This window comes from Bacillus rossius, chromosome 11, assembly GCF_032445375.1.
Source record: "Bacillus rossius redtenbacheri isolate Brsri chromosome 11, Brsri_v3, whole genome shotgun sequence".
NCBI lineage: Eukaryota > Metazoa > Arthropoda > Insecta > Phasmatodea > Bacillidae > Bacillus > Bacillus rossius.
In genome coordinates, this window is record NC_086338.1 from 48,641,696 (window position 1) to 48,666,584 (window position 24,889).

At 38.8% G+C, this 24,889-nt stretch overlaps 1 protein-coding gene across 8 annotated transcripts in view; it reads left to right on the forward strand.

The window, feature by feature from the left end:
* The window catches only part of LOC134536923 (protein alan shepard), a 249,193-nt gene that overhangs the window by 210,907 nt on the left and 13,397 nt on the right, over nt 1-24,889 (forward strand). For 5 of the 8 annotated variants that reach the window (XM_063377013.1, XM_063377010.1, XM_063377017.1 and 2 more), the window contains 3 exons: nt 12,787-13,013; nt 19,029-19,087; nt 20,649-20,779. In XM_063377013.1, the coding sequence (XP_063233083.1) occupies nt 12,787-13,013; nt 19,029-19,087; nt 20,649-20,779 (417 nt within the window). The remainder of the gene's footprint in view (nt 1-12,786; nt 13,014-19,028; nt 19,088-20,648; nt 20,780-24,889) is intronic. The other 3 variants (XM_063377015.1, XM_063377018.1, XM_063377016.1) reach the window with 2 other exon arrangements.

The window sequence follows — 24,889 nt, forward strand, 5'->3', positions numbered from 1 at the left end:
CAAACTTAGGAGCAGGGCGGACGAGGTCCGTACTAAAGCGAACTGGAGCGACTTAGGTTTGCATCCGAGGCATTTAGTGTGTGCGAGGCCAGGAACCGAAGTTTTCATGACAAGGTTAAGTGCATAGTAAATCAAGATGCACCCCACACTTCTGTTAGAATCACTTGGGATCAACGGGCGGGGCGCGTTGTCTCGTGGGGGATATGTTAGGCTCTCGGGCCTGTGTGTGCGCTGGCTTGTAGTGCGATGCTAAAGAAAGTCACATGTATCTGTCGTCGGCGAGGGGAGGGAAGCTCCCCACCACTCAGATCGGCTAACTGGCGTGATGTGATGCCAGTGTTGGTGAGCATTAGAGGCTTTGCAAGTGTGCTGGATTGCAAGCGACCTATATTTAAACTCGGGTGCGGCGTGTAAGTGTTGAGCTGTGCGAGCCGCTCCATACGGAATACCTCGGGAACTGCATGGACATGCGTGGGTAGTTAGCCGACACTCGCACAGGCAAAATTAATTAGAGCCACGGAATTTTCGCGCATGCATTTAGTCGCAAGCTAGAATGCAAACCTCCACACTGTCGCACTGTGTTCATGATTGGACCGCAGTTATCTGGACACGCCCCTTTACGACCGTGAGCCAACGATGCCCAGCTAGGAGAGAAGTAAGCGAATCAGGTAGTGCCAAATAACAAGGATAAAAATGTTCTCGCTAAGAAATCAACCAATGGGAAAGTAAACGTGGGTCGAGCCAGTGGCGAGGCGTGAGGTTTACATGAGGGGAAGCAACAACTCCGTTCACCCCAAAACATGTCGGGGGGGGGGGGGGGGAAGGGGATCCGGGTGCCCTCCCCCGGGAAAATATGGATTTCAAGGTACAAAAGGGTGCTATTTATGTAGTTTTCTTACTGAACATTGACTATTCCACAGGTAGAAAAACTGACATTTTTTTAATTATAAATTATTTTTGAAAAATAATAATTTTTGACTTACATTATTCTGATAATAAAATACCCACTCTACATTATTTATATACTAATTGGGAGTGTAGTATCATCGATATCTGGTACAAAATATATAAACAGACAACACATGGCAAAGTAAGTACTTAAAATAAAGAGAAGAACCTCATAAAAATGTACTTCTTACCTTAAATTTTATATTTGAGCTCAATTCTGCGGTTTTTAGTTGCGAAGATATCGATCACATCATCATTAAAAGATGATCCACGACGTAGTTTCTGCAGAAGTTTTTTTTCAATGCTGAGTAGTGCAAGGGCAGACAATCTTTCCTGACGCTGGCTGTTCCGCAAGTAGTCTTTAATTCGCTTCAAAGCTGAGAATGATCTCTCAGCTGAAGCACTTGTAGCTGGCATTGTCAAGATAAGCTTTGACAGTTTTAGTGTTTCTGGAAATACGTCACTTAGTTCGGATGCTACCAAATACAATTGGAAATCTGACACAGTACATTTGTGCATGTCACTGTCCGTGAATAAAACGTACAACTCACTTCTTAAGCTTGGTAAATCAAAGAATTTCCCGTAGTTTTTCTTCAGAGATACGAAAGCTTCTTCTGGGAAGTTTTGTGAATGCTGAAGGAAAAGTTTGCTATCCAACAAGCTTACGAATTTTAGCTTGGGTACTTCTGAAAATCTTTGATTTACATGCACAATAATGGCATCCACAATTTGAAAAAAAAGTCTTCTGTAAATAACTTTTCTATCCTCACCCGAGGAAAAATCTACACGAGCGCGTTTTGCTGTTGGGAGAGTATTTTCACACTCTGAGCAAACATTTCCCCACACTCGGTCAAAATCGTTTCTCAAATCGTTTAGAAAGGTTTTAAAGTTTTCAATCTTCTTCATACAGAAATTTATGTCACTGATTTTAGTTTGAAGTATTTGGAAAATTGAATCAGAATGCGGGAAAATGTACGAAAATATGACAAGAAAGAAATTAAAATCGAAATCATTCAAATGTGATAAAAGACCACGGGCAGAACATAATGTTTCGGAATCCCACTTGTCAGCATTTTCTATCATAGCTCTTAGAAGATCTGCTATATTTTCCTTGTGTTCGTTCACAGTTTCTACAAGCTTACTATTGTAATTCCAGCGAGTTGGAGCAAGCGCGGGAAACCTCTTTTTCACCTCTGCATCTAGAGCCTGCATCCTCTTCGTTGATTTTCCAAAAAAACTGCCAAACGCTGTTAGAGAGATGAAAAATACCTTGCACTGTTTGATGTAACTTACAGACTGCGAAAGAACAAGATTTAACTTGTGGGCGTAACAGTGAACAAAAAAAGCTTGATCACAGACTGCTCTAAGTTTTGTTTGTAGTCCACCATGCTCTCCAGCCATCACTGCAGCTCCATCATATGTCTGCGCTACTAATTTATCGACACATTTAAAGTCTTCTAAAATTTGTATGGCATGTTGGTAAAGTCCATTAGCTGTTCTATCATCACTGACATCCACGAACTTTAAAAATCTTTCCTCAACATCCCCATTTCTTGTAACATATCGTAGTACTGAGGATAATTGAGATTTGACTGATATGTCGGTTGTCTCATCCAAAATCAGTGCCACAAAAGGTGACTCCGATATTTCTTTTTTTACTTCACGTATCAGTAAGTCAGACAGAGAAAACAGAATATCATTCTGGATGTCACTCGATAAACCTGTGAAAACTGTTGAGTTCTCAAGGTGAGCTTTGAGCTCATTGTCATATTCAGCCAATTCATTAAGAAATTCTATATGATTACCCTTGTTAAGTGACAAAGTAGACTCATCGTGACCACGAAAGGCCAGTTCTTGTTTAGCCAAAAAACAAGTTGCTCTTATCAGATGGCTCACGATCCGTCTGTTTTTCCGCACTTTCTCATTATGCATCTCAATGCCTAGCCGATACTGACTGCTTACCGCGAATTCAATACGTGTTTTACCGAACTGTTTGAGTTCTTTCAAACACATAATATGGCTGTGGGATAATTTGTGCCGTTTTTCTGCTTTCTGAAGATTATTTAAATCGCAAAAACCGGAAGTACTCCACACTGAATTTTCTTTTGAAAAGAGTAAGCAAGGCCAACAAAAAAGTTTCATCAGTTTCTTGCAGCCACATAACCAGGTTATATGTTCGTAAGTGCGTGGATGAAAATGCCTAGTAAATGCTTTTACTTTTGTCTCCAGAGCTAACGGAGGTATAGGTCTGCCACTGAGGATTATTTCATTTTTTTGTTCAAAAGTTAAAGCACTAAACGGACTGTTTATTAGTTTTTCTATAATACATTTACAATTATTGACGCATGATTCCTCTGAGTCCAACAAAAAAGCATTACCTGAAAATCCAGGTTGAGAAACCTCACTACTCGCCATTATTCTGGCGTGGAAGCTCTCTTCACCACAGCTTCCAGCCCGCTATAGCCCGCCACACTACGCATGCATATCGCAGCTCGTGTATTGAAAGAAAAGTTTACGGTTTATTTATAGACCACAACTATTCACTTTAACAAAACAAAACGTTTAAGCATATTTTAAGATAATCGATACTCATTAGTTAACGTTAAAACATACGTATAATGTTTTATCCTTTATATTTCACACGTGGTTCTTATACTGTTTTTGCACAACTGGAAGCTGCAGGCGAGGCCGCTTCCAGGCCAACGGCAACTCCCGCAGGCCCAGTTCGTAGTTCCTTTCATCCCTCCTAGATAGAAGCACCAGTCCAGCTGCGCGCGCAGATAGCAGCTGGTCGTTGTTAGTATGGGCGGACTGCTCGTACGGTTAGATTGTGACATGCATCTACACTGCCCATGATTTTTTTTGTTACTTATTACATTTTCTAGATAATATAAAAATTAAATATTTTTATTGTTGTTTACTGGTTAATGGAAGGGAAGCGCCGCTTCCACAGCTTCCATGGACGCCTCGCCTCTGGGTCGAGCACACCTATAACTTTGAATTCTATCCTGAGGCCAGAGGAATCCGCGAAATTTCCGGGACCCTATATATTATCTATCGTTAGAGACTGGAAAAATTCGCACGTTGGATGACCTCCAGGATAGACTCCACCATCCCCTACACACTCGGGCAAATAAATCCACCTGCTCATTGGCTACTGACTCGTGTCACCTGTCAACTGGGACGCTTGCGATTCGATACTTTTTTTTGGTTGAAGGTTTTTCATTGGCTCAAGAGTCCTTCAGATAAACTGTGAGCCAATCAGAGAAGCAATTTAAAGGTACAGTTGTTTGGATTCCATCATATCGTGAAATGAATCCGCGAATTTTTCCGGTCTCTATCCATCGTGTGATCGTGTTGGTGAACGGAAATAGAATTCATCGGGTTAGTACACTACTGACCAGGGGCGCAACAACTAAATTTCCAAAGGGAGGGCAATATACCTTTTTATAAGGAATCATCGATACCCCCTCCCCCCCCCTATTGAAGCGGGGGGTGGGGGGGTCCTCCCCCGGGAAAATTTGTATTTCTAGGTGGAAAATGGTGCTATTTAAGCAGTTTTAGTATCTAAAAATTGATTACACAGCACTTTCTTTGCCCCCGTTTGCCCCCACTTCAAGGTTTCAGAGAGAGAGAGGGGGGGGGGGCAAAATACCCTTCCCCCCCCCCCCTGTAGTTGCGCCCCTGCTACTGACCGCACTCGGGACCAAGCTGTTTGCGCTTTCGAGCGACCGTGACAGTTGTTTATGTTCGGACCCCGCGCGGGTGTCGGCGACCGACCACGTCATTGGGCGAGCCGCGGCGGCCAATGGCGTGGAGCGGGAGGCCGCACGTGGGCCGGCCAGCTCCTCCCCCCTCCCCTCTTCACTAAGAAAAAACAAACAAACAACCCCCCCTCACTCAGAAGATTAGTGTCGCGTGCGTAACGCCAGACGGCGGGGTGGACGTTCCTCCGATGTGTAGTGGCGATCGCGGAAGGAGTGTCCGGGCGATAAGGCGGTTGCGAGGACCACGGGAAGTGTGCCAGCCGCCTCCTGGTGGTGCCACGTAACACTGCAGACTGATAACAGGACAGCTCTGTTCTAGCACAGCCTAGAGTTACCCTAGCGGCAAGAGGTGCATAGAAAGGTTTTAAATTACCTATTTATCATTTTATCTGGCGTCTAACGTAATTTATTTTTAAAAAATAAATAAATTCGAAGCACTAAAGTTTTACCCAAAAATCTCGAGAGAAAATACAACCGTTTGTCGGCGAGATTTGACAGCGGAGTCGGAGCTGCCCGGTGTTGGTCTGCAGTGTGGTAGTCGGAGGAACACGTGTGCTGGTGTCGCGATGGCCGGCTGTGCCGTGGAGGCGGCGCCGGGCGGGGGGCAGATCCGCCGCCACGCCGCCCCCTGCTGCCTGCACCCCTGCCGCCTGCCCCGCTGCTGCTGCTGCGTCGCCCCGCGCATGCGCGGCCGCCGCGCCAAGGTGTGTCCGCGCCTGTCTGCAGCAGGGTCACCAGGGTGTCCACAAGGAAAAAAAAAATATGTTTCGTACCAACTTAGGCGAGAAAAAAAGTACTAGATTTAAAAAAAAAAGTACTTTTTTTTTTTTTTTTAAAACAATTTAGGAAGTTGTTATGACATTGCAATGCTCCAACTTAAATATCACACCACGCACACGCATACATTCCATAGTTTTTAAAAATAATTACGCTTAATAATAAAACATATTGGAGTTACTATAATATGATTATATTAAAGAAAAATGTGCTAGATCTGAGCGTAAATGTACTTGACCACTAAAAAAAGTACTAGATCTAGTACGAAAGTACTAACTGTGGACACCCTGGTCTGCAGCTCTTCCGACACGAGCGATCGTTCGGTTCTTTTAAGAGTCGATTACTCGAGAGCTGAACGCGATTCGGAGAAATACAAAACGCTGTAGAGAAGCGAGGAGAGTAGAGGTGTAAAAGTAACTGGAAAAAAAAAAAAGCGTAACCGTATGTATTCGTTACTATAACAATTAGTACTCGTTACTATCGTATCGTCACGTTACTCGTCACTGCTGATACCGCATAACATGCTATGTTATGTTGCAGCAACGAATCCAGTCTTATTGCGTACGCGTACAATATGACGTCAAGTAAATAATAAATAGAATTAACAATATTTGTTAATTTACAGTTTTTGTTAACCAAGAAACAATTAAATCTCATTAGAGCGGCTATATTATATTATCTCTTTTAAGATAAGAGCAATAAAAACGTGAAAAATAAAATAGTAAAAAACAAAAACATACATATTTCTAATTTGTAAAAAAAATATTTCTTGCGTTGTTTCTGTTCCAATCTCAAACTTTGTCTACACACACAATATCTTTAATAAACAGTAAAAAAACTTGGACGACGTATTTCCAAATTATACTTTACTTAATAAACAAACGTCGTTCTTTGTAACGTAAATTCTTGGAATATGCGGGCGCATGCGTAAAACATACGAAAAATGCGAGTTTCGAAATGCATTCGTGTGTAACGTTTTGTTACTCGGTACTATATGGCGCACCCGTTACTCAGTACCGAATACATACGGTTTGCTACAGCTCTAGAGGAGAGTGAACCGGCCAGTCTTGGTTTGTTCGTCGTGACGTCGGGAGTCATTGCAATCATTGTAATCTCAAGCGAGAGCTAACGATAACTTAACGAAGAAACAAGGGTGACATTGGGGATTAACCGACACAAGTATCGCGGTTCGGTTGTATTGTATAGGTTTTGTTTTTTAAATTTATCCGTGAGAACTCTTGAAATGTGTTCGCACACACAATTTTTTTTTGTAACAGCATACAGCTCGACATCTGGAATTTCAGCTATCCGAGCCGACCACGTTGCGATAACCTGCCAGCAGCCCTGGACGTAACGATTCATTTGAATCGTTCAAAAGATTCGTTCATTTTGTTCTTGTAGTCCTGACCACCGACAACGGGATCCAACACATCCCAAGGGTCATAACTAGAGACCTGCAAAATTCGCGGATTCATTCGGTGATAGGCTAGAATTAAAACACACATACCTCTTCGATAATATTGCTATTGGCTTACTGTTCATCTGGACGAATCTCAACCAGTTATAAACCCTCAACCAAAGAAGGATCGAATCACAGACAAACCAGCTGAGACGACTTACAATGCGGCAGCCAATGAACTTGCGTTATTTGCCCGAGTGTACAGGGGTATGTGCAGTCTATCATGAAGGCCATCGAAACCGCGAATTTTGCAGGTCTCTAGTCATAACTTGTTCACCAATTCCAGTATTCTTTAACGTCCGGGCGGCTGACGGGTTATCATCGCCATCTGGGCGTCTCGGATAGCTGACATTCCAAATGTCTAGCAGCAGCACACTGTTAAACAAAAATGTGCGTGAACACATTTCGAAGTTCTCGCCGAATAATTTTGTAATGAAAACCAGACCAGCGGTTCCCAAAAGGTGTGTGTTCCCGCGAGTCAGGACGAATGTCGTATGAAGCAGGCACAATTACTGTCAAATAACTTTCTTTGAAGGAGTTGGGGTTCCGATCACAGGGTTTCCTTGGCCGGAAAAAAAAATTGTTTGTCTGTAAAGTCGGTTTACGGACGATAGTTTAACGTGACAACGTCATAACAAAACATTGATGAAATGATTGCATACTTTTATGAATAAAATTGAATCATATTTATTGAATTCACTATTTTGTATGGATACAAAGTAGGAGTGAAATGAAATTTACAATTTAATTGATAAACTTACTTTTATTTGCACTCATTAATTCAAATATGATTATTACTTTAACGAAGATATTATTTTAACTATAACTTTTATACATGTTTGCTATATTAACTTCTTCCAATCTGTGTTATTCTGTTAAGGATAGGACGATGATAGGAAAAGTAGGAAACGAATGGGAGTGTTTCAAGTTTAATGTGCCTCGAAAAAGTCAAATCGATGGTTGCTCCAATCGAGTGGAAGAGAGATAGATGCGGCGCAAGCGTACAATGAGCGTAACGGGATACTTTTTCGTGCGTGCAGCCGGCGTTCATCGATTTATTAGACGTTGTCACGTCAAAAAAATTGGGAACCGCTGACCTAGACAGCAATACGTAAATAGTCCTAATTGTAACGCGATACTTGTGTCGCTGACCTCAACTTCCACCCCCTCTTGTTCTTTGATAAGGTGTCGTTCTGCTCTCGTGATCTCGCGCACGTCACGAGTCATTTGACGAATAAGGCTGGCCTGTTATTCTCTCGTTCTCTCGGCATTTTATATTCACGAAACGTGTTCGGTTTGCGAGAAATCAACTCCTGCGTCGCCGGGGGGGGGGGGGGGGCAACTGCCCCCCTGCCCCCCCCCCTGGCGACACCCTTGTAAAGAACCTATTCCTGTACACAGCGAACGAATCATGTGCTTTCGTTAGATCAAGTATTAGTTAATTTTGAACAAAATGTTCTCGAACGAGACATCACCACTGTAGTGTGCGGCGTGGCAGTCGCTGAAGTGTCAGGTCGTGATCGTGGGCAAATCTGTTTACTTGTTAGTTACAAAGAGAAGGCTGCGGAACATGGGTATAATTAAGTACGTGTATGTAATTCATTTGTCAACAGTTGTATTTCATGAAGGTGCATTTCCAGTGGTTTAACAATAATTTAACTTGAATCTTAAAATCATCTAAATATTAAAAAAAAAAAAAAAGTGAAGTGTCTGATTCTCCCCCAACCTCAATTTTGCACCGCAACCATAACTGGTTGTTATAGAGGACGTCCATTTGGAGTGCCATACATTTGGCATACCCTTTGTTCCATATATTTACCATTATATATATTTGTGGGTTTTGGTTTTACACCAAACCAAAAAAAAACCCCCACATCATTATGAAGTGCAGAATGATTAACCCCAGCTTGCCCACCTCCTCTTAGGAAAAATGGGGGAAGGGGGGGAGGGGCTGGCGTACGTACACATGCAAGGAGTTGTAGGATCAGTTCGCAGAGTTGTAGGTGTATCTGATTAAATCCGTCTCTTTACTATCCAGTCATCACTGAGTGTATTAGACTAATCTAACGTACGGTTTACAACTAAGATGGAGTCTCGTGATACCCATTCTTTTCTGTTTTGTGATCGGTTAGTAGGAAACAAAGATGCAAATCTGTAAAATTTTGAAAAATATAAGTGTGTGTAAGGGGGGGGGGGGGGGTAATTTGGCTTTTATCATCTCCATTTAACATTTTAACTATTTTGCAAGCGTAAGTGGACCCTCACAACGATAGGCTTTTTAATTTTAGGTTGGGGGGGGGGGGGGGGGTTTAGATTTATGCCCATGGATTAAAAAATTTACAAACCAAAGTAATGCAGACAGCAGTTTTTCACTGCACGGCGAACATCGCTGCGACATCCACGAGATGATTGTAGAAAGGGACTTGTTGTGCATGACGTCACCGCTCTCGGACGTGGTGCAGGTTCCATGCCCTCCACTAACATGGCGGAGGTTCCAAAGAAAAATGATTGAATACTTTCCTGTTGCAGCGTGTAATTTTACTCGAGTACGAAATGTTTTTTACTCAAGTTTTAAGCTGTCGGTGAAACTGAGAAAGTTAGCAATCTTCGTAACCCCTTCATGTTTTTATGCACGATAATCTGAACTTGTTGAAACCATCAAACAAAATCACGGTTCTTAAACGTTCCTAATGAATGAAAGTGTCCCATGGTTTGGCGAACAAACCAGTTACCATACTAGACAGCGAACTAATTTTTATTTATTGATGAATTCTGTAGAACTGTTTTTTTTGCATTGTACCTAGTTGTTTGGGATATAGCCTACGGGTTGTTTTGGAAATTCAGAATTATTTAGTTAAGTAGTTCCTATGAGTATTCAGGTAAGAATTTGTACACCATCTAGAGCCGAGCCCAATTCCCTGAAACCCCTGTTACACGGGCACAAAATATGTAAAATCCGTCTTTTTACTTCCGACTCCCATATTCTTACCGTTAAATCCTATCAAGTGGTGGCGGTTGGTTAAAAGCTCAGCAACGTAACGATACGAAACTGCCCCAAAATTAATAGGTAGCAAAGAAATTCATTTTGGTTAACCAAAATCATGTCATATGGACATACATATTTCAATGCATGGCTTCGTATTAGAAAAAAAAAATCCAAAAGATTTTATTGCCACGTATGACACGTGTCTACAGGAAATTTGATCGTAAGCACTTAAAAAACTGACCTCAGGAATATTTTCCAGGAAAGAATTAAAAAATATCCTTAAATAAATTAGTGAAACCATGACCAAATTTAAGTTAACTGATTGGGTTAATAATGTTGTTTTAAGGAGTAAACTTTCCATAATTTTCTGGGGGAGGGCCTCCGTAAAAGTGTCCAGGGCCTTGCAAAGTCCAGGGCTAAATCGTGAGACATTCATTAGACAGACTTGTACTATAGAGCAAGTCACCTCTTCGCTACGCTTGCTAATTTTGCTTAATTCACTCTGTTGCTTGCAAATATTTCTCTTATGTCACTGTTGCACTGCTTTCATCAATGTATTTTTCCCCACAGCTATTGCCAACTTTAATTACATCGCAGCTTGAAAGCAAAGTGGTTCTTAAATAATTTACAGACCAAGGAAATGAGCTATTAGTTAATCTAATGGGATGTAAATAACAATAATGCATTTACTGTTATTTACTAGGCAGTGATAACTTGAAATAATTAAGGTTTGCTGGCAATGCCACATACATACAGCACACAATATTTCACATTTCAGAAATTTAACTTTAATTTACTAAAACATTGTAACAAATACTGCAGCATCACATGAAACATTTGTAGTGTACATAGTCATCTTTTACCAGGACTTGTATTTTTTGTAGCCTCATTAAGAGTTGGGGGTGGGTTTTCTAACAAACTAGCAAGTAGCAAGTGTCCTTGTTATCTTAAGAAGAAAACAAATGTATAAAACAATCCAAAACAGTTATTGTAAGAGCAATTTACTGAGAAATACATGAGTCTGTTGCATTTTAGAGCTTGTTTTTGCAGATCACTTGGTTTCAATTACATTAGTTTTATTTTTTTTTATTTTGAAATTAATTTCCTGTTGTGTAAACTCTGAATACTAAACCATGACTGTTTTATCTCTTGGCTAGTTTGCGAAAAACATTTGTGCTCGGCATAAAATTCTTAACATTACATGATCAATTAAGTATTATCTATCTTCTTTTTTGCTGTCATTTGCTTTTAAGTGCTTGTTTTTTTGTGCTTCTCACCGGCAGTGCTGTCGAGAGAACCAGGGTCGGGGGGCAAATGTTGTTTGGTCCCCTCTCCATGTCTTAGTGTACAGCTTTCAAACACCACAATTTAAAAACAAAAACTTACCGTAGCCATATAATTTGTGAGGTTTCCAATGAATTCTGTTAGAAATTGACTTGCACGTTCTTTGAATGATTATTTCACTGGGGAAGATTGAATTGAATCATTATTTTGGACATTCGCCATTGCTAGATTGAATAGTATATGGCATAGAGAAAAACCCGAAGGACGGACCCAGAAAGAGGAAAAAAAAAAAAAACACAGAAAACCAGCCCAAATCAGTTGATGTCAAGTGTTAAATGTGAAGACAACACAGGAAAATATGCGAAAGGAATTAGAAATTCATCACAGGATGGATGAACAAAGTGGACTGACAACCATGAGACAGTGGAAGCTAAAAACAGTAAATACAAACAACTTGGGACAACTCAGCGACAGACAGAGGAACCTGTGTGACAGTAAACAGATAATCTGGAGGGGAAAAAAAAATCCAGCAGACAATACAGTCACGCACATGCGAACCCAGCAATGAAATAAAAACAGGTATTCTAATAACACAACGATGACACCATAAATGAACACAATAGGCTTTCCAATACACTACAGTTGCGATTCGGGAACTGCAGTCTGTTCCTGTCATCAGGCACAGACAGACTTGGTACTTTTCGTCCTGTCAGAGTAAACTCGGGCAGATAAAAGTGAGCGAGCCTTTCAGTACTTGCCAGTAATGTGTAAACATCTAACCGTGGTAGCGAGCAAAATCTTATGTTCTCATGTTTTGTTCACGTTGCGAATAAACTGTTCGACAAGGAAGTTTATTAAAATACTGTCCAACTTGTTAAAATTCATTAAACAGTCAATACTTTAAAGTTTCTGCATATGTTATAAGTTAAACTTGTATGGCATTGCTAAAATATTAACCTCAAACATTTTAAAATGCATATCATAACAGTAAGTATATGTTTATTGAGCTTATTCAACATTATTATAATATAATTTTATTAAAAAAATAAAAAAAAAATTCCCAGCATCAAGATTTGAACCACATCCATTTAGGTTAACAAGTGTATGCTCTACTGCTGTGCTATGTACCGAGTCTGTTCACGTATTGGAAAGAGAATATGTTATATAATCATTGTAATGCAAGTTCTCTTAGGTATTTTAAAACTTAAGATGACTATTTTAGTTTAAACCAAATATATTCAGGGTTAGTTTTTTTTTTTTTTTTTTTTTCATTTGGCACACTAATTGTTTGGTACGTTATACGGAACGGACTATGTACGGGTTTATGTTGCTACACGTGAGTCTGCCATCTCTGTGCGACGTTCCCGTTGATCACTCCTGTTCCCGTTCCGTACTGAAGCGATCCCTCCCGGTGCAACTGTACAGGTTGTGTTGCGGTGTGTTGTGTTGTGCTGTAGCTGTGTTGTGTTGTGCTGTAGCTGTGTGGCTTGTCGCGGAGCGCCGAGCTTGGCTTCCCGCCCCGACGCTTGCGGTGCGATGAGGCGTGTGGCGGCGGCTTGTTGCAGTACGGCCCCCAGCGCGTCCCCACCGCGACCTCCCCCTCCAACACGAACAGCAGCTCAAGTTCCAACACTGGTTCACAGAGCGGCACCCACAGCACCAGCCTGAGCAACAACCTGGGCCCGGGCCAGCCGGGCCTGGCCGGCGGGGAGCAGCTCAGCAAGACCAACCTGTACATCCGCGGCCTCAACCAGAACACCACCGACAAGGACCTCGTCAACATGTGCATGAGGTCAGTTGCCCCCGGGGGGTCCGGTCCGTCGGTCGAAGGGGGGCAGGGCTTCCGCACCTCGCCTCACAAACCTGCTCAGTGCTGGGAGCACAGGCCCATCCAGAGAGTAAACATATCAAACCGCAAAACTCAAAGAAAAAAAAAAATCACAATACGGAAAATGTTTCTGTGGCTACAACCATGAACAGGATCAATGTAAGGTTGCTATGAATTGTATTAACAGTAGATGTGTATTTTTTGTCCTGTCAGGGTAAACCTAAGCATTAAAAAAAAAAAAAATTGGTTGTCTGTAAAGTCGGTTTACGGACGATAGTTTGTGACAACGTCATAACAAAACATTGATGAAATGATTGCATACTTTTATGAATAAAATTGAATCATTTTTAATGAATTACCACTATTTTGTATGGATACAAAGAAGGAGCGAAATGAAATCTACAATTTAATTGATAAATGTACTTTTATTTGCACTCATTAATTCAAATATGGTTATTACTTTAACGAAGAGATTATTTTAACTATAACTTTTATACATGTTTCCTATTTAACTTCTTCCAATCTGTGTTATTCTGTTAAGTATAGGACAATGATAGGAAAAGTAGGAAACGAATGGGAGTGTTTCAAGTTTAATGTCCCTCAAAAAAGTCAAATCGATGTTGTTCCAATCGAGTGGAAGAGAGATAGATACGGCGCAAGCGTACAATGAGCGTAACGGGACAAAGCATAACGGGACACTTTTTCGTGTGTGCAGCCTGCGTTCGATTTATTAGACGTTGTCACATCAAAAATCTCAATTTAACTGTAGTCGAAATTCAACCCGGAGGGTGACAGCTCTGATGTGGAGAACAGAAAAGGGAAAATAAACTCATTTTTAGTGAGGCAGCCCTAGGATTTGCAGGGCCCTAATATTTTTGAAGAGGAACTTTCCTCGGGGTGGGGGGGCATAATTGGAATGGCACCCATTTAAAAGGGGAGGTTTTTCCATTGGCGTAGCTGTGTTCATAAAGTTGGGGGGGACAAATAATGATTTGGATGTCATGTAAACCCATTCCCCTCTTACTGAGACCGGGGGTGACCCCCCGGAAAATTTTGATTTTAAAATTGCAAAATAGCATTTTTTAAGCAGTTTTTGTATCCAACCATTGGATACTTCGCTGTTAAAATTATTATTGTTTCCTTAAGATAAAATTTGATGAGTGAAGAAATTATAAATAAAGTTGGGCAGAATAATATTATAAAATAAAAATATCACGGTCTAGAAAGTTGGGGGGGACATTCCCCTCCACCCAAAAAGTTCAGGGGGACACGTCCCCCCTGTCCCCCCCCCCCCCCTCTTTCCTACGCCCCTGGGTTTTTCTTATTTATTAAAAGTAAAATGAACAATTAAAGTTTTTTAATGACACATGTTTGTGTTTCATTATACATGGGATTCTACAACTAAATAGGTAACTAATATTTTGTGTGTCTGTGGTGTATGTAGTAAGATGTGAACACTGGAACCTGCCAGTCCTGTGACATCACTTCAGGGGAGGGTGTGTGCTGAAAGTGAGGGGTTATTAAGGTGTTAGTTTTAGGTGAGGAAGAATTAAGGACGACTCCTTGCCGCTTCGTGAAAACCCAGATGATTCAAACAGTAATGTTCTATTTGTGACACGTCGTAAAAAATTCACTATCGGTACTTCTTATCCAACTTTATTGAAACAAGGTTTTTTCTTTGTAACACAGTACAAATGGTTCACTTGTACATACAAAGTTCACGTTTGGTATTCTTTAACATTTATCGCACCCTCCCTTGTATACAACACTTGTATGGGGACTTTGTACATTCAGTGATCAAACAAATAACGGGTGTATACAATTTTTTTTTGGTGTGGAAATTTTTTAAATATATTGCCACAAATATCTTTATTCAAATGTAAATATGTATTATTTAATTACGTATTACATACTAATTCAAAAACAGTTTCATGATAAATGAAATTACTTCTCAAAAAAAAAAAATCTTGTTCCTCATTCATTATTAACCAAACCTTGGAAACTTCACTACAAAAAGTAACTATTTCCAGTTCAATCAGAGCGAAAAAGAGGGGGGGGGGATAGTGGAATTCCCCCCCCTCCCTCCCTCACTGAACTTTGTTATCAAAACTTACTAAAGTATTATTTTACTGCAGTGCTATGATTAATAGGATGTTTTTTAAACCGCAAATAAAATGTACTAAATATTTTAATTGTAAATGTTCTAAAATAGTGTTAGAAAATTTAATTTGGCCCTCCCCTGACCATCAATCTGGATCAGCCCAGGAGTGAAGTTCATCAAAAAAAGGAACTCTCAAGTTTCATGGAAGTTCGATTTGCACTTAATTTTAAAAATTATTTTTACCAGTTTTTGGCACAAAGCTTGTCTTTGTAATGTATTATTTCTCTCAGACTGTATACGCTTTTAAATTATTTATATATAAGCTACGAAAACAACGATTGAAGTAAAATCTGTACTTTTGTACTTCACAGTGTTTGATGGTGATGGTATTGATACACACACACCTCAAGATATATAAGTTTACTGTTACGTATAAAATTTCCACCTGCACTGAACATATATATAATAAACATGCACACATTTTTGCTAGGCTAGGCATACTTAACTCACAAAATTAAGTATCTGCATTCATAATGAGGCACTTACTGAGCAGGTAATGACCACTCAGAATAGACAAAAATAATAAGCAAATAATTTTTATATGTATTTAATTATTTAAACATTTGTCAAAGACTGAAATAATTGAAAAACATTATATAGTTATAAAGCTATGGGACAATTGCATAGCAGCAGTAATGCAAACATACTGCAAAGACTATTATTTTAACTTTAATTCATATAGTTTGTCAATGCAATTTCATTTTATTTTCTCATTGTTCATGTTAACTGTTTTAATGTTACTATTAACAAGCAATGCAAAAGTCTTATGTCTGTAGACTTCCACAAAGAAACACGGGTAGGTACACGAGGTAGTTAATTATATTTTCGCGGTCAAAACATGAATGTAATTTATTAAAATTCTAATTTAAAAAAATTTCTTAATATAAATTAGCAAAACAATTATTGAAAATAAAATTAAGTTCCAGTTTGGCCTAAAAACATTAATTTAAAAACTGTTTTCTCTTAATTATTTTGGAATATTAATTTTGAGGGCCCCTGAATCCCATTTTTATCTGATAGTAATTGTAGACACCTTAGATTCCCCAGTGGGTAGTGCCCCAGAATATCAGGACCCTGAAAAAAAAACGGGCTAGTCTAGGGTCGCCACTGTGTTTTATTCAGAGTTTTGTCTTTATATAGTTCATAAATTACTACAAGTGAGAAAATTTTTTATTTATATAAAGAATGGCCATTAACAAACCTATTTTAACTTGCTCATTGAAACATTCTCGACACTACATAGTGATAAGCATTTATGTTAATTTTGTTTATTGAAAACATGCTAAATAAAGTGAAAAAGATTAATGATACAAATACAAATTCACAAAAACATGGATCAGACAATATTATATTTATATACAGTTGTTTCCATTTATTTTTAGATACTAATAATACTGGCAAATGTTTTGCTTCAGTAAATAAAGATTTTCGAATATCTCATCGGTGAGAGAATGCCTTCTATTCGACATAACATTCTGAACAGCCACACAATTGCTGCACCGGAAGGCATGCCGGTATTTAATTCACTAAGTCTTTGGGGAAAAGTAAGAGGAATTTAATTTCCCTGCTGCTTGACTTCAGATATTGCAGAACTTCATTACCAGGTCTCTTATTTCTGAGAATGGAGAAGTCTTCATCTTCAGCTACTTCTTATACTCTTCGGATACTTTAGAATTTTTTCCCGGCCTGCATTTCATACTTTTTATCTAAAACTCTGGCTGTAACCTTTTAACCTTTCAATCAATCCAACCTGAATCTTGGATGCAAACATGCTCCAATGACAAAGCTTCTTTTCCTCAAAGTACCACCAAACCGCTTTTTATTCCCGACCTAACGGCTTGAAGAAGAGGTAAACAGTACTTCAGAGGCTTTCTTTCCCTCTTGCTAGTTTCTTGTCAAGGACATATTAAGGTTGGTAGTAAATACCCCATATACATGCCAGCTTTTCTTTAGAGGATATTGAGTGAGTTAGCTAACAAACCCATTATCTCACAAAACTCTTGTTATGGACTGAACCTCTTGATGATAGAACCTCTCCCGGATCAGCAGGTGTTAAAGTATCCCGTCATGTTACCATTCAAATGTTCCGGACTGCGACAATCAAGCGACTGTTAACTGTGCAACTAAGTTACCATCTCTTACAAAGGGAAGCAACCCTGTGTGTCAACCGACCAATCGCAATACTGAACCAGGTACATGACCGTATGGAAAAATTTGTTCTTCACATCACACAACCGCATGGTTTGTCCTGATTGGCTGGTGAGACTGCACCCAGCGAAACTTCAACTGCTGCGCAGCCATGTGCCTACTTGCTGGGTGTTGTTCCCAACACACTAACTTGAGGCGGAAAGATAACTTGCTGGTGCTGGAATGACGCACTTCTATCTTTCTTTATGCTTTTAGAATTCTACAGCATAGTAAACCAGAAGATGCTTTGAAAATGTAAAAGACATAATTAATACACATGTTAACTTTGACTGACCAAGCAAAAAAAAAAAGTTGTGCTAAAAAAATACATTCAATTTTATGGAAAACCTATACCAAATTAATAATAATTAACAAAAATAAGAACAAACAAAATATCTTAAGTGCCTATGCATTATAAGTGAAAAATAGTTATGAAACCTTAAGAAAACATCAAAACATAACACATTCTTTGTTAAAGGGCTATTACTACCAGAAACAGGAGTTATGCTATGCTACAACATACCTATGTCATAAGATAATAGTAGTAATATTAACATTTTCTTAAAAAGGTTTTAAATAAAATTAGGTATGAAATACAAATGAAAAGGGCATATGGTACAGACATACCAATGCAATAGATTTATAATAACTTTATTAGGGTCTATGTTGAAAGACATTTTGCTTTAAGTTTATATAATAATTTTTATTTAAACCTATTTTTTATTAAAGGAATTCTGAGTGCAGTTTATGCATATAAATTTTGACATTAGTGGGTTTTGGCATGTTTTCTGTGTGTTTGTGTATTCGTCTTTTTTTTGTCAGTTGTTGAGGTTTATTTATGACCTACTGTGTAACCGGGAATGGTGTGTTTCAGAGAAAAATATTTTAAATCAGGCTTCCTCTTCGCAAGACTCATCCAAAGAACGTATTATAGATTTTGTTGTAACATTAGCTTCCTGCTGAATGGGATCAGTAACCTGATGCTCATTTTAAGCATGTTATTGTGCAATGGCAAGTGCAGCAAAGAAGTACAAATGTTGCAATAATTCTTGTTTGCAATTTGTTGTGTCCATCTGTATCTTATTTGTCTTCTGTGTTTGTTTATTCGTCACCCACCTGAAAATTCTTATAATCTTTACTCATATATAGTTTTTTCAAACCTTCACAAATACCTGGTGAACCAATTCCATGACTTTATAATGACCTTTAAATAAAAAATTTCTAACTACTTTTTTGTCCCATGGTAATATTTTATGCAAACATGCAAATGGCAAATTGGGAAATTTTTTTCTTGACTTTCGTTACAATTCCTGTAGTTTCGTTATTTGTAATAACCTATGGAAACCTTGTCAGCTGTTCTACATGTTAGTTTTGGTTGTTAAATCTTGTAAATTCAGTTTAATTTGTGCCCTTGTTTAATTGAATGAACATTGATCTAACTTACATAATTTAATTACTGATTTATTATTATTGGTATACCTACACAGCACTTCAATGATAACATATGTATTTAAATCCTGGAAAATTGATAGACAGTAATTTGTTAAAGAGAGGGAGAACAAAACTCATTATTAGCCTGTAGATTTATGTAATTGACTAATGAAACTTTGTTTTTTTCTTTCTCTTTTCAGTTATGGAACAATAATCTCGACGAAGGCAATTTTGGATAAAAACACAAATAAGTGTAAAGGTAATGTATTTTGAACTGTATAAATAACCGAATTGTGAGGAAAACTATTTTACTTCAGTGCCTAAAAACAATTAAATTATTATTGCAAATGGTTTTAAAATTGTTTGATAGGCATTATTCAGTGTGCAAGATTTTTTGTTTATAATTTAATTGGAAAAAAAATGTATTCAGTGCAGGACGTTGATGCCTGCATCCATAATTTAGGCCTTTCGATACAGCATGACCAAAAATTTCCAGTTATTCCAAAGTATATTGCCTAGTACCCTTTCAAAATGGCGTGCTTGTACATAGGAAAGGTAATAACCAAGTTTTATGTCGGATCAGGGCTTTGCCCCTTTAAGCCTGGTCAGACTTTGCTCCCTTTGCCGTCTGATGGCATCCCTAACCACTCCTTCCTGGCATTTGCACCACTGACACGACGTGTGTTTGAATGGCGGGCCACAGACTCCCGCGAGAGGGCGCCGTAGCTTCAGTGCTCCGTCCCCTTACACAATTATAAATAAAATTGTAAACCTTTATTTTTTTTATCCTAAGTATTTTGTGGCACAGCAGATTGGCCGAGAAAGTTTTGTTCGATGAATCTTATATTTAATTTTGCATAAAATAAAAGACTGCACCGGACATTTCCCAGGCAAACCCCGAGTCTGGTTGAAGCTAAACTTTTCTCGTGGAACTCTTGAGCTCTCACAGTGGCCGGCATCGTCCCTTATATACCCGTGGCGTCCTTCTCGAAGGAACGAGAGTGTCTGTGACGTGTCGGGCCGACCGGACGCCCGAAACACCCCAGAAACAGCGACGCTCATTCACACCACTCCTCGAGGCGGCCTTGGGAAACCTGTAGTATTCCCCGGCCGCTAAAAGGGTCATTGACGATGGCCTGAGGTGTGGCGTTGCGAGGGGGTCGGAAGGGGTAGGGGGTAGGGAGGGCACTTATAATGCATCCAGGCACGCGTGGCATGCCTTATGTGAGTGGACAGCGCGGGCATCAGTGGCCGCCAGCTAGCTCCAAACCTGGCTTGCATCGCCGTCCTGTCTGCGTTTGTAACATTATTTTTAGAATCATTATTCAGATCTTTCGGTGTGACATGGAATATAAAATATTTTATAGGAAGAAATAGGTAGTTATTTTGAATGATTATGCATAATAGTTGGAGTAGTTTTTAAACACAAACTTCAAACAATTTCCAAAGTTATATCTTAAGTTTTGTGGGGACCAAGTCCCGATAACCTTGCCGTAAAGTTGTGGAGGGGGCTACAGTGTTTAGAGGTCAGATCATTAAGTCTCCCACCTTGAGTAATCCGGGTTCAATTCCTGGCGAGAACAAACTCCATATTTTTTTTTGCAAGTGGAGGAAAAGTGGCAGATGTTGCAGTGACCCAGTGGGTTTTCTTGGGGTCTTCCCGTTACTCCCGTCCATTAATTCCGCCAATGCTACATTCTTATTCCATCACCCCTCACTGTGTCTAATGGTCCAGACGGCAGAGAGACGTTAGGCTGGTTTGTAATTGTGTGGCGAGGGCAGCACGGCCGGTGACGCGGCGCGCTTGCGGGCTGTTGCAGGGTATGGCTTCGTCGACTTCGACAGCCCCGTGTCTGCGGAGGCGGCTGTGAAGGCCCTACAGGCCAAGGGCATACAAGCGCAGATGGCGAAAGTGGGTATCTCGTGGACGCGTAGCCGTAGACTGCCCACTGTACGTTGCATGCCACAAAGCAAGGGAGAGTACTTAGCTTACTGTGACTATTTAACCTTAACGACCACTTTTTCTGTGTGAGCCCGCTCTTTGAATGTTTTGGGTTGCCGTGTTTGTCTGCGGCGAACTGAATCGCAACTGAAAACCATCCCAATCTATTCGGCTCCTGACTTCATTGTTATTCAGTGAAATTTCCAGGTTAAGTTGCAGATACTGTCAGTTCCTGCATTATTAATGTAGTTGATTATCTGCAGCTGGATAAAACATGGGCAGAAAATCTTTGCCTCTGATAAGTACCAGGGTTTCTCGAGCATGTGGTACAGCATGTGTTGGTCTGGTGTCCCCATGTTTGTTCTTATTTTCTTGCATTATTTATCACATAAAAAATATCCAGTTGGTAATCCATCACATTTTTAAGAAGCTTTTGTTACAAATTTTTTAGCAGTTGTTATAATGGACAGATACGGAATGTTTTGGTGTTAGAATTAATATTTTTCATTTTTAAAAAAAAAAAAATTATGACTTTTTTAACTTGTAAAAAATCTTCGCAAAGATACCCTAACGAAAGTTATTTTGATTTTCAAACTATATGTATTACTGGGAAGCTTCAAGTGTATCCTTGTTTAATGACTAAATTTCAAGCTAGAAAGCAATTGTTTGAATAGATTTGTAAAAAATAGTAAACCCAAAACATTCAAGCAAGTGCTCAATATGCTGAAACTCAATTCAAATACAGAATTTTGTGTGATGTGTTTATGGGGAAGCAATCCGCTGAAACTTTTGGGGTCGCAAATTACTCAGTACAAGTATCAGAAGTGTAGCAGTTGTGACTCAATGCTCTTGCATCCAAATGTACATTTTGTTGGATGATCATTATTGTATCCCAACACTTGGAGCAGTTGAGTTTCTTCAAAAACTTTGTTGCTTGTATGCTGAGAAGCAATTTAATACGAATGGAACTGATGTGGATCAGCAGACAAAATTACAATGTAGATTATGTGCACTACTACTACAGTCTTGAATGAGCTTGTAGAGCGAGTTGACTCGGTGTGAAGTCACTATGTATCGTTTCTAGAGAACCCTGGTCCATCTATCCTGATTTCAGTTTCACAGAAGGTGCTCCAGGAAAATGCTGGGATAGTTTCTCCCCATAGGTCATGGCCAAGTCCTTTCTCACTTTCCTCGAACTTTGATGCGGAGTTTACCCATCTCTAATGCCTCACTGCCGATGTGAGGTTAAGGCCCCTGCGTACCCGAGCGCACACACGGTCGACAGGGGTTCAGGAAGGACCACATGATTTGAAAAATTTGCGGTGTCTGTGTACGAAAAACATTCAAGAATACGTTATGGTCGGATAATAAACAGTATTATGATACAATTCAAATCTCATAGTTTCCCTGTGCATGACGAGAAGACTGCATGCCAGTTCAGAGCCTTGTGCTTAGAGAAGATACCACGCTATAATCACCAGCGAGCTTTGTGTGCTTATCTGCTCTTATCTGCTACTACTCAGGTACACCCCAGATTTGGGGAGCCTTTTAAACACCAAATCATTATTAAAAAAAATAAAAATTGCAATGATCTATGCTATGCCCCACTAACAGGCTGAGTTCATAAGTTGCACTTCATTGGGTGGTCAACCCAACACTCTTACACAATTTTTTTTAAATTTTAATAATAACTAACTTATAAAACTGTTAATTGTTTATGATAAACCTAAAAGCGTGTTTTTTAGCATATCGTATGACTTGCCTAATTCTTAGTTCTGGTTTGGGATCAAGTCTAGCATAACCATGCATGAAATCATAATCCTCACTGAAAACACTCTGTGTACAACTAAAGTGGGGCTAGCCGCCAATACGCTGGACTCAGATAGCAGGGTAGATTTTAACAGTCTGTATTCGAGTTGAGTCTCAACTTTACCTGTGCATTGTGTTTTGTGAAATTAAAACTATATATTGTAGTTACTCTGTGTTCCATAATATCAACCTGTTCTTTCCTACTTAGTGTCCCAATATGTGTTCAAATAAATTTGTGGCCTTGTGATTCTCTGTGCTATGTGTGTTTTCACAATAATATTATATCAAAGGTGAAATAAAATATGAGAGTTGCTGCTTCGGTATGTCTCCATTAAAATTATTGTAGCCAGTGCTACTTGTAGAACTAAAACTTGTTCTGTGTCTACTTCTTTGTTCTCTGTTATTTGTGTAGTTGCACTTCTTTCCGAAATTTATTCAGTATCCGTTAACCTTCTTTTCATGTAGTGGTGAACATGACACTTGTAAATTGTGTGTTTTTCCAGTCTCTCTTTCATTGTGTGTTTTAAATTTCAGTTTATTAAGTTTCAAACTGTGTTTTAAATTTATCATAAAAATGTCTGATTTTGATTGAAGCTTTGGATTTACTAAATATAAATCTTAATAGTTTAGAATTAATATTCAGTTAAAGAAAGAAAAATTAGCTTTTTTTACTAAGTCAGATAACAACAGTAAATCCTTTTTAAGAAAATCCCCCTTAAAAAAGTTTATTGTATAATAAATTTACAAAATTTAGCACTGGACCTATAAATACATAAATTTGTACCCTTTTAGTAAATTTTCCCTCTTAATTAAGTCCAAATATTTAAGTCTTAAGAATTTTCTGAAGAGGGATTTGCTGCTTGTCTTTGTTACTAGTTTTGAAATTTTTTACTTAAAAAATAGTATCTTGCTTATAGTAGTTGAATTTGGTAACTTCTTAATGTTCAAATAATTACTTCACAATTGCAGGTTTGTTTTGAATGAGAAGTGAGATCATTTGCAAGCAATGTGCAATACATGACTCTTTCTTTGAAATATTTGTACAATTAAATATCTGTTATTCAATAAATGTATATTAAAAGTTCAGAGCTCACAGGAAAAAAAAAGTACGTGCCAGATTCTATCAAGTTGGTATTATTGAAGGGCTAGTCGAACAACGCTCTGTATTTAAATGTCTCAGCGCTGAACCTGTGACATTTCCCCCTGGACCGGAATTATTAGCGCCTGCATTTTTAGAGGCATGTTGATAGTGAAATTTTAGTATGCACAAAATACAATGAAATAAGCACACATTTCACAACAGGAGTTTAACAGGTTGTAAGTCAAATGCGCAGGCATGCAGAGACTGCTATAGCTACGAGCCGAAGTCATCAAGATGGTGGATCCACATGCGGCACAAGCGCACAAACTTTCGTTAACATCAGTGGATGTACTAAGGGTATTGGTGTGCCAAAGAAAACTGTCCTGTAATATATTTTATAAACTTGAATAGTCCTAGCAAGCTATAACAACTACTTTGAAAATACTTATAATTTTAGTCAGGAAAATTATGTACTAACAAACATGGCATCAAAGATATGAAACATTTATTTGGTTCACTAAAGCATTATGAACGCGGCACTATCATTTCAAACTAAAAGTTGCAGGTAGATACAGTAAAACAAAAGTTACCTAAAACATTTGAAAACTCATAACAATAAGTATATTTACGTGTATTTTTTTTTGCATATATGACTGAAATAAGTCTGTGAATACTTCCTACAAACTGTAACCCTATCAAGCTGAATCAACAGTAAAAATATTTTATCTCTAAATTCTTTTATTTAACATGGCGTCAAATATATGTAGGCTAACAATTTATTTTGTGTCTACCGAATGATGAACGCCGTACTCTCTCTACTTTAATGTTAACAAAGCATTGTCAAAATTGAAATGTGTAATTTTTAAGCTGTCATTATTTCTTTTTATGATTACAACATAAACTATTATAGTATTAAATAATAGTTATACTATATAAAAGTTAAACTTTGGCACACGTATACGCTGTACATCCTCCGATGTTTGTGAAAGTTAATATATCCAGTTAATCATGCGGATCCACCATATTTTCGAGATTTCTGTGACCAAAGATGGCAGCACTGTTCCATTCAAGAAATTTTTTCTACCAAATGCCTGATACTGAGAGCTAAGATGTTTAATTGTTAAACACCTTAATTTAATTACTTAAAGGCTACATCTCATACTGCAAAAGGTTATTCCTTGTGGAAATATTCGGTATTATTTTATAAATGAATTCTTAAAAATATGTGG